Below are 14093 nucleotides of genomic sequence, written 5' to 3'. Positions count from 1 at the left end.
TTGATCTTTTATTGTGTTTTTAGTATTCTGTTGGGAGCCGCCCAGAGTGGCTGGGGGAAAAGCAAGGTGAAATTCACTAAAATTATTGTCCCAGTGGCATCTCTCTTACTTTTTTCAAAGAATCAGCACGTCTTTGAAGACAAGAAAAATCTGTCCTCTTCCTTAGACACTGGGAGTATTGTTCCAGCTACTGCAACTGTGCTATTCACACTCTTGCTCCTTCACCTTTTCCCATATGAAAAAATGGCTGCCTTTCCATCCCCGGGAAACCTGAAACTGCTGTGTGTCCCTGCCTTCACTGAAAATGATATTTTTGACAAAGCATGCATACTAACTGCAGATGCGCACACACCCAAGGTCCTTGCAGTATACACACCCTCCTTCTGTCCCCTGCTTGGCTTGTCATGTCAGGAATTTCGGTAGTTCTTAATAAATATTGTTCTTTATTTCAGTCTCAAATAGCTAGATAATGTTCCCATTACCCTGCCAGCATTGTCTCTCAGCCTCCCTTCTACCTGCCCCCACCAAGCTCAGCTGAATCCTTTCTTAATCAATTTAATCTGTATTCCCTTACTCTACTCTTTGTAGGGAGCCTGTTACATCATGGAATTAATTCATTGGGACGAACATCAATCAACAAACAGAAATGTCTTCTTTCAGATCTCAGCCTTTTATCTCTATTTTCAGTTTCACATGCTATTTTCTGAGAATGCCGTTTTGGGGATTGGAAGAAGAGTAATCCCTAGCAGCATCTGAATATTTGCTTTGGCAGAGCAGGGCAAGGAGAGTGCAAAACTACCAGGTCAACAATACCACCCCCTGCTGGTGACCAATTTGCAACTGAATCTCAGACCAAGAAATGGATTCCACAAACAAACCATGCAGCAATCCAGAGTTGCTTTCACCGGATGGCAAAAAGGGGGGAAACAATAATTCTGCCTACAATACATTTAGATCATAATATCTCAAACACTAAGGCCAAACAAAACAAGGATATAGAGATCCATGACGTAAGACCATAAGAAGAGCTGTGCTGGATGAGACCAAAAGCCCATCTAGTCCAGCATTCTGTTCTCACTGTTCTACAGACTCCTGTGGAAAACCTCCAAGTGGGACCTGAGCAGAACAGCACCCTCCCTATATGTACTCCCCAACAACCGGTATTCAGAACACACCACCACTAGTGGCCACTCATCTTCCATGAATGCATCTAATCCCCTTCTGGATATCCAGGGGCTGGCCACTACATCTTATGTTGGTGAATACCATAGCTTAACAATGCTGTGTGTGAAGAAGTACCTATGTTCTTCTAGATCTGTTCCTTGGAGATGGAGATAGAGATAGAGATGATAGAGATAGAGATGATAGATAGACATTGTTTGCTTGCACTTCTTTTGCCACAATTTGTGTTCTTTTTGTCTCCTCATTGGGATAAGGCTTCCATTTTCTGAAGGAAGCCTTCTTGCCTCTAATAACTTCCTTGCTTCTGCTTATAACAACAATGGCATCTTTATGGCCTTGGTAATACCTTTATTGATCTGTAAAAGCTTCTATTATTGTCATTTAACCACCAATCATGCTGGATACTTTCCCCCTCTTTTCCCTTTTAACTTCCGCCCAGTGCCATTGTCATAATTAAAATCTTTCCCCACTCTCCCACCCCTACTGCTTTTTCTCCCACCAGAGGTAGCCTGAGGCCCTTTCTAGATCCCCTGCCCAGCAAACCAGTGCAAAGCTCTGCAAAGTGAGTGGGACCTCTCCCTCCCCCACTGCCAAGTGGCAAAGCTGGGAGGCATCCCGCAGAACTTTGCCTGTGGCAGAGCTGGGCAACGGAAAAGGCATTCCCCCCCCCCTTGGGAGGTGCCGCCTGAGGCATCTGCCTCACCTAGCCTCTGTGTCCCATTGCGGGAAACTTAAATGCTGCATATAAGTTTCACCCACTGGGTAAAAACAGCTGCTTGGGGACAAATATTTTCATCACAGATAGAGTTTTGCCACTTCCCCAACAACTTGGTGCCAACACAGATTAGTCTCCACCTTCACCACAGCTGCTATTTGCTAACATTTAAATGGACAGCAAGAGGGTATCCAATGAAAGCTATATGTTGTCTTGTCCAGTTTGACCGAAAGACAAGAGACTCTTCTGAGCAATTCCACATGCTTGTTGTTCTCAGAACCCTTTCGGGTTGACATTTTAAAGCAAGACTAGCTCAGCCAGTTTTTATTCTGATTCAGAAATTAATAGCTGGGAGAGAAACAGGTAGTTCACCATATTGCTTGACTGAGGACACCCTGTGATTCAGTGAATACGGAGTTGGACTACACAGAGTCTGGAAGGCCTGGGTTTAGGTTTACAGTGGTACCTCGGGTTAAGAACTTAATTCATTCTGGAGGTCCGTTCTTAACCTGAAACTGTTCTTAACCTGAGGTACCGCTTTAGCTAATGGGGCCTCCCGCTGCCGCTGCACGATTTCTGTTCTCATCCTGAAGCAAAGTTCTTAACCTGAGGTACTATTTCTGGGTTAGCGGAGTCTGTAACCTGAAGCGTCTGTAACCTGAGGTACCACTGTATTAAGAAGCTTATGAAGAACCACATTCACTTATTCAACAACTAGTCGTGATAGATAAGTCAGGTCTGAAAACTTCACTGGATCAGTGGGATATCCTACGAGTGCACAGCGGGGCCAGTCCACTCATGAGGCAAGATAAGGTGACCGCCTCGGGTGGCAGGATCTACACAGGCAGCAGGTCTGGCCTCAAAGGAATGCACCCCTTGCAGCTGTGGCCTGCTCCTTGGAGACTGGATCTGCTACCTCTTGGCAGCCCCCTCCCCCATTTCACCTCTAAAGTGGCCTCTTGGAAAATAGGCGCTGCTGGTTTCCTCACACCGTTGTTCCTGATAAAGATCTTCACTCATCCCTTCTTTTCTCTGGTGGTAGGGAGGGGTGCCATTTTGTGGCTCAGGTGCCAAAATGCCCCAGTACAGAGTAAAGCCATGCGGACAGATAAAAGCCAGACAATTTTTTATAACTGAAATTTCCAGTATGCTACCTGTAACCTTTTGAGAATAGCAGGGTATAAGAGGACAAAGTAGTCCCGTTATTTGCATGCTCTGCAGCATCTCTAATCCTATTTTTTAAAAAAAGCTGAATTGGATGAGGTCATTGCATCTCAGGATAACTAAATTTAGATTACATTGAGGCTTGCTCTCACGCAGCCTTAGCATTTTACAAATCCAATGTTTAAAATCTGACAGGGAATCCAGCAACATATAGAACTATTCTACATGCTACACTTCGGTTTGGTATACAGTGCAAGGTGTACAATATATGTGTTGGCTTCCCCATTCGCATCAGTGTGGTAAGACTTCGGTTGATATAAGGTGCACTTCAGAGAGGCAGTTTTTGTCAGATTTGCAGCAGAGAGAAACAGTTATACTTACTGTCCTCGCCACCACAGTCCTGAAGCTGCTCAGGTTTCTCTGCAGCTGCTATTTAAATAACAAAATATGTGCATTACCTCCATTGAGATTGGGTTTGGGCCTCTGTGAAGGTGGCAATACTGCTGTATAGAGAGCTCCATGTGTGCATTTGAGTGTCAGCAAGAACAAGACTCTCTTGAAGGCAAAGGGATGTGTGACTCACTTTTATATAACATCCTCAATCCAGAGAAGCACGAAGGTCTAGCTCAGTAATGTAACCAGCACACCAACACCAGACACAAGGGGTTGTAAGGATTGAGAGCCAGTGTGGTGTAGTGGCTAGAGCAGGCATAGGCAAGCTTGGCTCTCCAGATGCCGTTTACCTTCCCGCTGTAGCGGTTCCTATTTATCTACTTGCACTTTGACATGCTTTCGAACTGCTAGGTTGGCAGGAGCTGGGACCAAGCAACGGGAGCTCACCCCATCACAGGGATTCGAACCACCGACCTTCTGATCAGCAAGCCCTAGGCTCAGTGGTTTAACCACAGCGCCACCTGGGTCCCTATAAGGACAATTAGTTTTATGCAAACCTGTTACGATGTGCAGATTGTGGTACAACATCCTGATCAGAAAGCTTTGGTCCTACCTGAGCTTATTAATAAAAAGTGGCTAACTGCTATCTCTGGCCCTGAACCAGGGAAGCGGAATTTCAACAACATCACAGCTTAAAACAGCCTACCCCAACCTGGTGTCATTATGCTGATTTGGACTGTAGCCCCCACAAGCATAGCTGCCAAGTCTCCCGTATTCCCCGGGAAACCCCTTTTTCCAGCTGTTCCCAGCCGAAAAAATGGATTTTTTTTGTTTTTCCCCGGTTTATTCTGCCGCGGCGGCCATCTTGGAACTGGGCAGAGCATGCTCAGAAGCGACTTGTGATGCTGCTCTGCCCAGTTCCAAAATGGCGACAGCGCGACTTCTGGTGTGGCGGCCATTTTGGAACTGGGCACAGCATCAAAAGTCACTTCTGAGCATGCTCTGCCCAGTTCCAAAATGGCGGCAGCGCTACTTCCGGTCTTCTATTTCCGGTCCGGTCCCTTATTTCTCGGGCTGGAACTTGGCAGGTATGCCCCACAAGGCCAAGACAGCACAGCCATGTTTTCTGGGGCTAATGGAATTTATAATAGAAAACACCTGGGGGGCTCCTAGTTGGAAAAGGCTAGCCTTCTCGGAAGTGGCGCCCTCCCTGTGAAACACCCTCCCATCAGATGTCAAGGGAGAAAGAACTACAGTACACAACTTTTTGAAGACATCTGAAGGCAGCCCTGTATAGGGAAGGTTTTAATGTTTGACTTTTTATTATGTTTTACAGTCGTACCTCGGGTTACGACCACCTCGGTTTGCGAACAATTCGGGTTACGAACTGCGCAAACCTGGAAGTGTTTTCGCTACGTGTGCGTGCGCAGAAGCGGTGCGCGCGGTCTGCGCATGCGCAAAGCACGAAAATTGCAAAAATAGTGCTTTGCGCATGCGCAAAATGGCGCTTCAGGTCGCGTTCGGGTTACGAACTTTTCGGGTTACGAACTGCGATCCGGAATGGATCGTGTTCGTAACCCGAGGTATTACTGTATACGTCTTGGAAGTGACTCAGAGTGGCTGGGGAAACCTAGCCAGATGGGCAGAGTAAAAAATATTATCATCATCATCACATTAAAATATCAAAGAGGCTACAGAAGTGCCTGTGTTTCTTCAAGTAGAATCATGATTTGTTTCGAAGGGGACAGAAATCCAGGTTGATCGTAACCAATAATCCCACTGATTTTATATATTCTGACATCTTGCTTAGCACACGGTCAGTGACTTTTATTCAGTCATTACTGAGGCAACTGCAACAATTGTGCGTGGTTGCACAATGTGTCTTTTTCACAAGACAAGCACATAACTATGATTTTAAGACTCCAGGGACCAAGACTCCTCTGCTTTCTTTGGCACATCTTGCCGTCTATTAACCTCACTCACTGCTAAAAGCGTGCTTCTTGCTTGCAGTTTGAATTTGTCCAGCTTCTATTTCCAAATGCTTTCCTTTGTTATCCAAAAACACTTCTATCCCATCCGGGTACATGTATGCACATCTTTAAAATAACCCTAACAAAAAAGTATTAAAATTCATTCATACAAAAAAATACCAAAAAAATGAAAATTAAGGCACCTTGGTGCCATGTAAACAGTATATTTATGCATCAGTAAATGACCAGTGTTGGGGAAGTGGCATCTCAAGACTCACAAACAAAATAGACTCTAGTCCTGTCCCTAATATTAAAAACTTCTGAGTAGATAATACAAACAAAATCAACAAGATTACTGGTTACCTTCAGCCGCAATAGTGATGTTGTTTTGCTATGTTAAATCTTTAGTTCTCTCAGAAGACATGGAAATGATAGTTCATCTACTCACTGCTACATGAATGGTTATAAATTACAGATGTGTGGAGGACGGAACGATAACCCTCCATTTATTAATGAATGGCTTGGGAGAACCTGGGAAATGGAGGGGGGAACATGGCTAAGCTGACAAGAGAGGAAGATAGGAACAAAATGCATTTATAGAAAAAACTGAGTTATTTCATATGATGCAACCCTACCCATTGCTCGGAGAAATTTGTTTTTTCTTTCCTTTTTATACATGTTTTTGATTAACAAGAAGGCACATTCAAAATGAGGTTTTTTAAAGGAGGAATTTGTCTTGTTGATCACTATTTAAAGATATGGAAGATAACTGATTACTGCTTATTCCAGTGCTTAATAATAATTATAATAACTAGTTTTTACAAATCAGACAAAATGAGCACAAGTCCAGAATGAAGCACAAGCCTCATTATATAGCTGCATACATCACTAAACATTTTTCAATCACTTGAAACAGAAATATTGAGGTACATTGTTTAGGTGTTGCTAGTTTTAAAATGTTTCTTCATTTAATTTAATTTTAAATTGTTGTGTACGAGATGGCTTGAGCACAATTTTATGGAAAGGTGATGGCCACCTGTCATGAATGCTTTAGTTGAGATTCCTGCATTGCAAGGGGTTGGACCAGATGACCCACAGTGTCCCTTCCAACGCCACAATTCTACAATTCTATAACAATTTAAAATAAATATTTGTATGTAGATTTGTTTCAGAAGCAGAGGAGAAACTATCCAGCAACAGTTAGCAATGCCATCCCTCCTTTCCCGTGCCTCAGCTTAAGAATATCTAACGGAGAATAACTCACACTGAAAGCTTTGTGTTGCCAAGTTCCTGCCTGCCCGAGGATAATCTTTGTGACATTACAGTCAATGAGCATAAAGCGCTTTATATCATATAATATAAAGCGGATTGTGGTAGGGCTGTTAAGAAATTTAGCTTAGGGTTTGGTTTGTGTAAGGCCACAGCTCATGCTGAGTAATGGGGGGCGTGTGTATGCAAATTCCTTGGATCTGATTGGTTGGTGGGGCCCCTCTTAAAGCTGCGTCCACCATTTTCTGGTCACATTTTTGCCTGGCGTTTGAACTGTGTGTTTCTATCGGTTCCTGTCTGGCAAGAGAGCGTTCCTGGATTCCTGGAGTCTGGTTGTATCTGGCTTATTTAATTTGCTGATTTATTCAGCTTATTGCTTGCTTTTGATTTTTAGCTTTCATTTACTGCCTTATTTAGCTCCGTTTTGATTCTCCCCCTCCCCTCCCTCCCCACTCCCTTCCCCTACGGCTCGGCCTCGGCTGGGGGCGTTGGGAGTCCCCCCCCCCCGCACAGGCATCCCACTTTATTTAAAGGGTGCACCCCCCCTTTAGATTCCTTTAAATTCTTTAAATTCCCCCCCCCCCGCTTGCCTTGGCTAGCCTGCTGTGGCTCTTGGTGGGCAAGGGGGCCTTGGTACCCTGAGGGAGCCTTGGCTCCTGGCTCCTTGCCTGGCCGTTTTCCTGCTGGGGCTGGGCTGGGCTGGGCTGGAGCCACGTGGGTGGTTAATAGGGCTGTTGCCGGCTGAGGAGCATTGAGGCTGCTTGCGCTCTGCTGGGGGCCTCTAATTTGGCTTATTGGGGGCTGTGGCGTTTGCCGCCCCCCCTGGGGTGCCTGCGGGGTGGGGGTGCATCATTGGGAGGGCGCCAGGCCGTTATTGTGCCTGGTTTGCACGTTGCGTCCGCCATTTTAATGCTTGCAACCCCCTTTGCTATTAAGCAGAGAGCTGCTGCTTGTGCATTGGGGGGAGCGGTTTGAGGGGGGTTGCTGGGTCTTTAGGACCTTGGGAGGGGGTCCCCTCACTTGATTCACCTGGGGGGCCTCTAGTTTTTGTGTCCTGTATAGCGTTTGTTTTCTGTTTGCATCTGTTTTAGCTGAGGAAAAATTTTTTCCTGGCTGCAGTTTATTTCGAGGCTTGAGTGCTTGCAGCCAGTTTCTGGGCGTTTGGCGCCATCTACTGGCCACGAGTTGTTACTACACCTACAAATTTAATTGCCTTTTCCCTCAGCCTATATTGAAGTCCCTTGAACAGGCTTTGACTTTATTGTGTTGCCTGACTAGCTTATTGGGTCATTTTAACTTATTGGTTTCCTTTAATTACTTGATTTAATTTATATCCTTTTATTTAGGAATCTTAATTGATTCAATTGGATTATAATTGGCTTTGACCTGCGTGGGCTTGCTTTGGTTAAGTGAAAGGAAAAAACTTTTACTCCTTGCCTTTAATTGGAGGCCTGAGTACTGCAGCCTACTTTAGGTTCTCTATGCCATCGGCTGGCCTCAAGGGGGTTATCGCACCTTGTTAGTTTTGATACTGTTCCTTCCCAATAGATAGGGAATACATTGCTTGGCCTGCGTTTTGGGTTTCTTGCATTGTTTAATTGGCTTAATTGATGTCCATTGTTTAATTCAATTTAATTTTAATTCACGTTAATTTAGTTTTCACGTATTCTGGGTAAGGATTCTATTTGGTTGCGTGGGTGGGAGTTTGGCTTTGGCCTGCGCATTTTCCCTCTCCCCCCTTTTAGGGGGGGGGGGCCGGGGCGTGTGCCGGGGTCCGGCCTACACCAGCCTGCAATACAAGTCTAACTGATTTCCCTGGGGCCTTTCAGAGGCCTGGGTGTCCCCAAATATTTTGCAGTTAGTTTTGCAGATTGGTTGGGAAGGCTCCAATATTTGAGGGGTGGGGTGACGCCGCCTAGTGGTTAAAGTGGTAATACGCACCCCTGTGTGATTCCACGTGTGTTTGCTTGTTATTCCAAGTAGTTAATAGTTCAGGATGGCGGCCCACCCATCCACTTCAGGGAAATCTAAGAGGGTCATTAAGGGCGCTTCGCAGAAGCTGCGTTCGCCAGCCTCGCAGGCAGCGGGTCGCGTGGAAGCATTCATCGCTAGCATTGCTGGTGACCCACAGGCCCTGGCCCAGCTTGGATCTGGGCTTGATGCCTTATTACAGAACCCGGCCTCTCATCCTGCCGCCTCGACCTCTGCTGGTTTACCTCTGGAAGCAGGGCGGGAGGCGGCGACTACGGCCATGCCTCCAGACCGGCAAGGCCCAGACCCTCTTTCTGCCCCCTCTACCTCTGCAGGTGTATCCCTGGACCCCGGGCAAGCTACGGTGGCGGCGTCGCAGCCTCTGTCCCCCATGGCGACCATTCTGGGACTGCCTGAGACCACCACGTCTGGGCCAGTTGACTCGTCGGATGACGACTTCGTGGGGCCTTCTGGTGTTCTGATGCCGAATGCCTCTTCCACTCCTATGGTGGTGCCGGCGCCCCCTCCCGTCAAACGACGAAGTGAGGGGAAGCAGCCTCGGCGCACCAGGAGGGCGAGGCAGGCTAAGGGCAGAGTAAGTGGGCAAGGGCAGGGGGGGCGGACGGGGGCCTCCTCTAATGTTGTTGTTTCGCCCGTTGCTCCATCCCAGACTCTTGCCGTCGCCTCGCGGCGCGAGGGGCTTTCGTCGGCATCCGGCGAGGAAGCCCTCCCAGTGCCGGCTAGAGCGTCGAGTGGCGGAAAACGTCGTCACAAAAGTCGTTCCAGGAGGCGGGCAAAGAGGCGCAAGGACGATACCTCGGCTTCGACCACCTCAGGTTCGTCCTCTAGCTCCGAGGGTTCTGATCACTCTATGGGGTTGTACTGGGCTTACGGGGAAGTGGATTCTGGCCTTCCTCGTTGGGCCTGGGCTCGTCGAGCGAATTCGCATCGTGCTCGTTATGGAGCTGTTCAAGAATGTCTCGACGGAGAGTTGGTCCCGGAAACCACGGTTTCCACCAACAGTACTAGGGATATTATTCCGGGCAGTCACTTGTCCTCTAAATTGAGGTCTAGGATATTGGATGGTAAATATGTAGACATTTTTGATTTAGCTCCACCAGAGGAGGTGGTCCCTGAGCAAGAAAACGCCCTCGTTGGTACTAAGAAGAAAGGCAGGGGGAGAAAGGTGGAGCGGACTTTCGAGCGTTGGCTCGATTGTTATCAAGTTTTTTCCGGGGTAGTAGTAGCGGCATATCCCCGCAGGGCTCTACACCTTATCGTGTACCAGTCCATCGTAAGGTCAGCATATAACATGGCAGGGGAAGCGGCCGCAATTGCTTATGATGAAAGATTTCGCAGGCGGGCGTCAAAAATTGACACCGCCCGCTTTGACAGGAAAGACTTGGACCTTTGGACCACGTATGTGGCTCCGTCGGTTTCACGGAAACCCGCCGAGCAGCAAAGGGCTAAGACCCAGCCTTTTAAGGCGGCACCTAAATTGCGCTGCTGGGATTTCAATAAAGGAATGTGTCAGCGCCCGCGGTGTATTTATGCGCACACTTGTGACCGGTGTGGCGGTAGCCACCCGGCTGTTAACTGCTATGCGGGCCGGCGGCCCTTTCGTGGGGGTCGGGGAGGATTCAGGCAGGCGCCAAGGGGTTCCGCCCCTGCCCTCCCCGCTCCCCCCGCAGCTTCCACATCAAAGTGAATTGCTTCAGTTAGCTTTTTCTCCCATTAAGTTACCGGCCCTTAAACATTGGTTAGCCTCCTATCCCAATATTGAGGCGGCTGCATATCTTCGGGATGGTTTCTCCTTCGGGTTCCGGATTCCGATAGCTTCGGTTCCCCTGGCTAGGAATCCTAGGAACCAGAAGTCGGTGAGAGAGATGCACGAGGTCGCAAGGCGGAAGGTTAATAAAGAAATAGCCCTCCAGCGCATGGCTGGTCCTTTTGCGTCTCCGCCTTTTCCCAATCTGCACCTCTCTCCCTTGGGAATCGTCCCCAAGAAGGCTCCGGGTGAGTTTCGGCTCATTCATAATTTGTCTCACCCTAGGGACACGTCCGTGAACGACGTGATCCCTCCGGAGCTTTGTACGGTCAAATACGCTTCTCTCGACCAGGCAATTAAAATGATCAGAAAGTTTGGGCCGGGGGCCTTGTTGGCAAAATGTGATATCGAATCGGCTTTCCGATTATTACCAATTCATCCGCATGATTTTTGGTTGCTGGGCTTTCAGTTGGAAGGCGCCTATTATTTTGATAAGGCCATGCCAATGGGCTGCTCCGTAGCCTGTGCGGCCTTCGAGCGCTTATCGCAGGGTGAGAAGGCTGACATGAGGATGTGGCTGGTATTCCTGGAGGAATACAATGGGGTATCCTTGTGGCAGGATGTTTTAAACCTGCACAACGATTTCCAAGTGCACTCCGATGCGGCGGGTTCCCTGGGATTTGGTTTGTTTTGGAATGGCAGGTGGTGCGCACAAAGATGGCCCCCTGCTTGGCGGGACACTGAAATCACGCGGGATTTAACTTTTCTTGAGTTCTTTCCTATAGCAGTTGCAGTCCATATTTGGGTTGACGACTTCAAGGACCGCCGCGTATGCTTTTGGTCAGATAACCAGGCTGTGGTGACTGTCCTTGCGAAACAATCTTCTAAGTCAACTCGGGTATCGGCTCTGCTGCGGGCATTCGTGCTGCAGTGCCTGCGTTTTAACATTATTTTCTCTGCGCGTTTTGTCCCGGGCGTGGCCAACGATATAGCTGACGCTTTGTCACGATTTCAGATGGAGCGCTTCAGGTCCCTGGTTCCAGACGCACAACATCAGCCGGAGATTTTCCCGGATCGTCTTTGGAACCTTGGCAGCTGCTAGTCTTGCAGGGAGTAGCTGCTTCTGTTTCCCCCTCTACCCTGCGGGCTTATCAAAAAGCTTGGACTGACTTTTTAACTTTTCGCAGTCAGTCGCTCGCGGTGGAGGGAGCGGCCCGCCCCTCTTCTTCCCAGGTGCTTCAATATTTGGCACACCTGTTTCACCTGGGAAGGGCTGCCAGGACCATAAAGCTCCAGTCTGCGGCCATTTCATTTTTCTCGAAATTGTTTTTTTTTTTTAATAGGGACCCTTGCGCCAAATTTGTGGTGCGTAAGGCCATGGAGGGATGGGGTAGGCTTTGTCCTCCCCGTTCCCCTACCAGGAACCCGATTTCTTTTGATCTTCTCACTAAAATGAGATTGAAGCTTAGGGTGGTGTGTTGGTCTAAATATGAGGCCCGTTTGTTTTCGGCCGCCTTCTCAGTGGCCTTTTTTGGCGCTTTGAGAATTGGTGAAATTGTAGGGGGTCAGATGCGTCAGGGGGTGCCAGGGGGTTTGCTACTCCAGGACATACGTCTGTCACCAACGGAATTGTTAATCACGATTCGGAGTTCCAAGACCGACCAGGCTGGTAAAGGAGCAGTAATGCGACTGCCTGCTACGGGGCAGACGGGCCCCTGCCCGGTTAAGGACGTAGCCAAATTCTTGGCGGAAAGGCCAGCTGGGGAGGGCCCCTTGTTTGTGCATCAGGATGGTAACCCGATGACTAGGCTGCAATTTACTAGAGTTATGAGGAAGGTGATAGCGGCATGCGGTTGCGTGGCCGCTAATTACGCTCCTCATTCCTTTCGCATTGGGGCCGCCACTACGGCGGCCCACTGGGGTATTTCGGTTGATGCTATTAAGGATTTGGGCAGGTGGAAATCTGCAGCGTATAGATCTTATGTTCGGAAGCGCTCCTAACTTTGTCGTTTGTTTTCCAATGTTTTCCCAGGGCTCGCGGACGTGCACATATGGATGGTGGGACATTCCATAGTCCATTGGGCAGGCCTTCGCGCTGGCCAAACGCCATTGGGTCCTCGACTTGGCCTTCCATCCAACATCCAAGTGACCTGGATGGGCAAGAGGGGCATGCGCTGGGGGGAGCTTCTCCCTTTGCTGCGGCGCAAAGCCCTCTTGCTCGGGTGCCCGTCCGCCCTGGTGATCCAGCTGGGAGAAAATGACATCCCCGCTGTGGACCCGTTATCTCTTCGCCTGGCTATCCTACGAGATTTGTTGGAGATAAGGACTTGGTTCCCTGATACCGTCGTTTTTTGGTCCCAAATGTTGCAGAGGATGCAATGGCGGGGTGATATTCCTCCTCTGGCTGGGGAAAGAGCTAGGAAGAGGGTTAACAGCGCAGCATCCAAACGGGTGTACGAAATCGGGGGGAGTTTGATTCGTCATCCCGCAATTAATGTTAGAGCCCCGCTTTTATATCGGGATGATGGGGTTCACTTATCCCCTGATGGGTATGACATTTGGCTGCGTGATGTGTCTGAGGGTTTAAAAAGTTGGTTAGGTCTCTGAGTGTTGGCGGCAAGCCAGGGCTGGCTTGATTGGCGGCTAGGCTTTTGGTTGGTTAATCGGTTGGTAGAGGGGGTGGCACACGGATGCCTACCCTCACCTCCGTTTGCTCCATATAGAAGTATTCCGTTAAAGGAATCTCGGGGCTTACACTCTTGTCCTTACCATCCCGCCATTGGCGGGAATGGTGGGCCCAATTTTAAGAGCAAGAGCCTTGAGGAACATTCTTGGTGAAGGTGAGGAGGGAATGACTGGGCGCAGCCACCTCCTCACTCCCAGGTATGTTTACTTGACTTCCATGCGGAAGTCGGAGCAGGAACTGTCCAAGCGGACAGTGGTGAGTCCTGTCCTATGGTGACAGCTGACGTGAGTCCTGCCACGTGGGCAGATGAGGTGAGTCCTGTCCAATGGTGACAGCTGATGTGAGTCCTGCCACGTGGGCAGATGAGGTGAGTCCTGTCCAATGGTGACAGCTGATGTGAGTCCTGCCACGTGGGGCAGATGAGGTGAGTCCTGTCCTAAGGGGACAGCTGATTGAGTCCTGTCCTGGATGGACAGATGGGGATAGTCCTTCTTTAGGAAGGACGAGTGAATAACCAAAAGCCTAAGCCAACACTCGGATTAAATTGTGTATTTAATAAAGTTGTGGCCCTAAATTATTTGCCAAAAACCAAACCATAATTCTGTTGTCAGTTGTGAGTTATTTAAGGTAATTTTCTGGGAAGCCTCGACACACAATGTGTGTGCTGTGCACATGCCTGACTCAGGGAGAAGAGGTGGCCTCAGCGCAGTAAGCCCAGCTTCACCATTCCCGACAAGCTAGCATCCGTATTTCAGACACCATTATCAGACTACTTAAGGCTGACAGCCATCATCACACCAATCCTGCTGCTGTAATTTCCTCACTCAGTTACTTGCTGAAGGATCTGCACACTTCCACCTCACCCCAGCTAAAAAGTGCTCTTTTGTGGTTCTAACACAAAAAAAGATTTCCTGAGCAGAAGGACATCCAGATTTTTTAGCGATGTTGTGCAACCAATTCCTCTATCTTTGCCAG

The 14093-nt window shown here is 48.5% G+C and overlaps 2 protein-coding genes across 4 annotated transcripts in view; one reads left to right on the top strand and one right to left on the bottom strand.

The window, feature by feature from the left end:
• SLC24A3 (solute carrier family 24 member 3) overlaps nucleotides 1–14093 on the bottom strand; it is a 150205-nt gene that overhangs the window by 94000 nt on the left and 42112 nt on the right. The window lies entirely within an intron of this gene.
• LOC132592573 (uncharacterized) lies at nucleotides 7243–13776 on the top strand. The gene is made up of 2 exons (XM_060278159.1): nucleotides 7243–9500; nucleotides 12465–13776. The coding sequence occupies exons 1-2, from the start codon at nucleotides 8690–8692 to the stop codon at nucleotides 13037–13039; spliced, it is 1386 nt and encodes a 461-aa protein (XP_060134142.1). The 5' UTR covers nucleotides 7243–8689; the 3' UTR covers nucleotides 13040–13776.

Source organism: Zootoca vivipara, chromosome 8, assembly GCF_963506605.1.
Source record: "Zootoca vivipara chromosome 8, rZooViv1.1, whole genome shotgun sequence".
NCBI lineage: Eukaryota > Metazoa > Chordata > Lepidosauria > Squamata > Lacertidae > Zootoca > Zootoca vivipara.
Note: the sequence above shows the minus strand (reverse complement) of the source record. Positions and strands in the feature narration are given on the sequence as shown.

Coding starts and splice junctions, on each gene's coding strand:
- LOC132592573 (XM_060278159.1), top strand. CDS start 8,690: ATGGCGGCCCACCCATCCACTTCAGGGAAATCTAAGAGGGTCATTAAG. Junction 9,501..12,464: donor CTCGGCTTCGACCACCTCAG/GTTCGTCCTCTA, acceptor ATGTTTTCCCAG/GGCTCGCGGACGTGCACATA.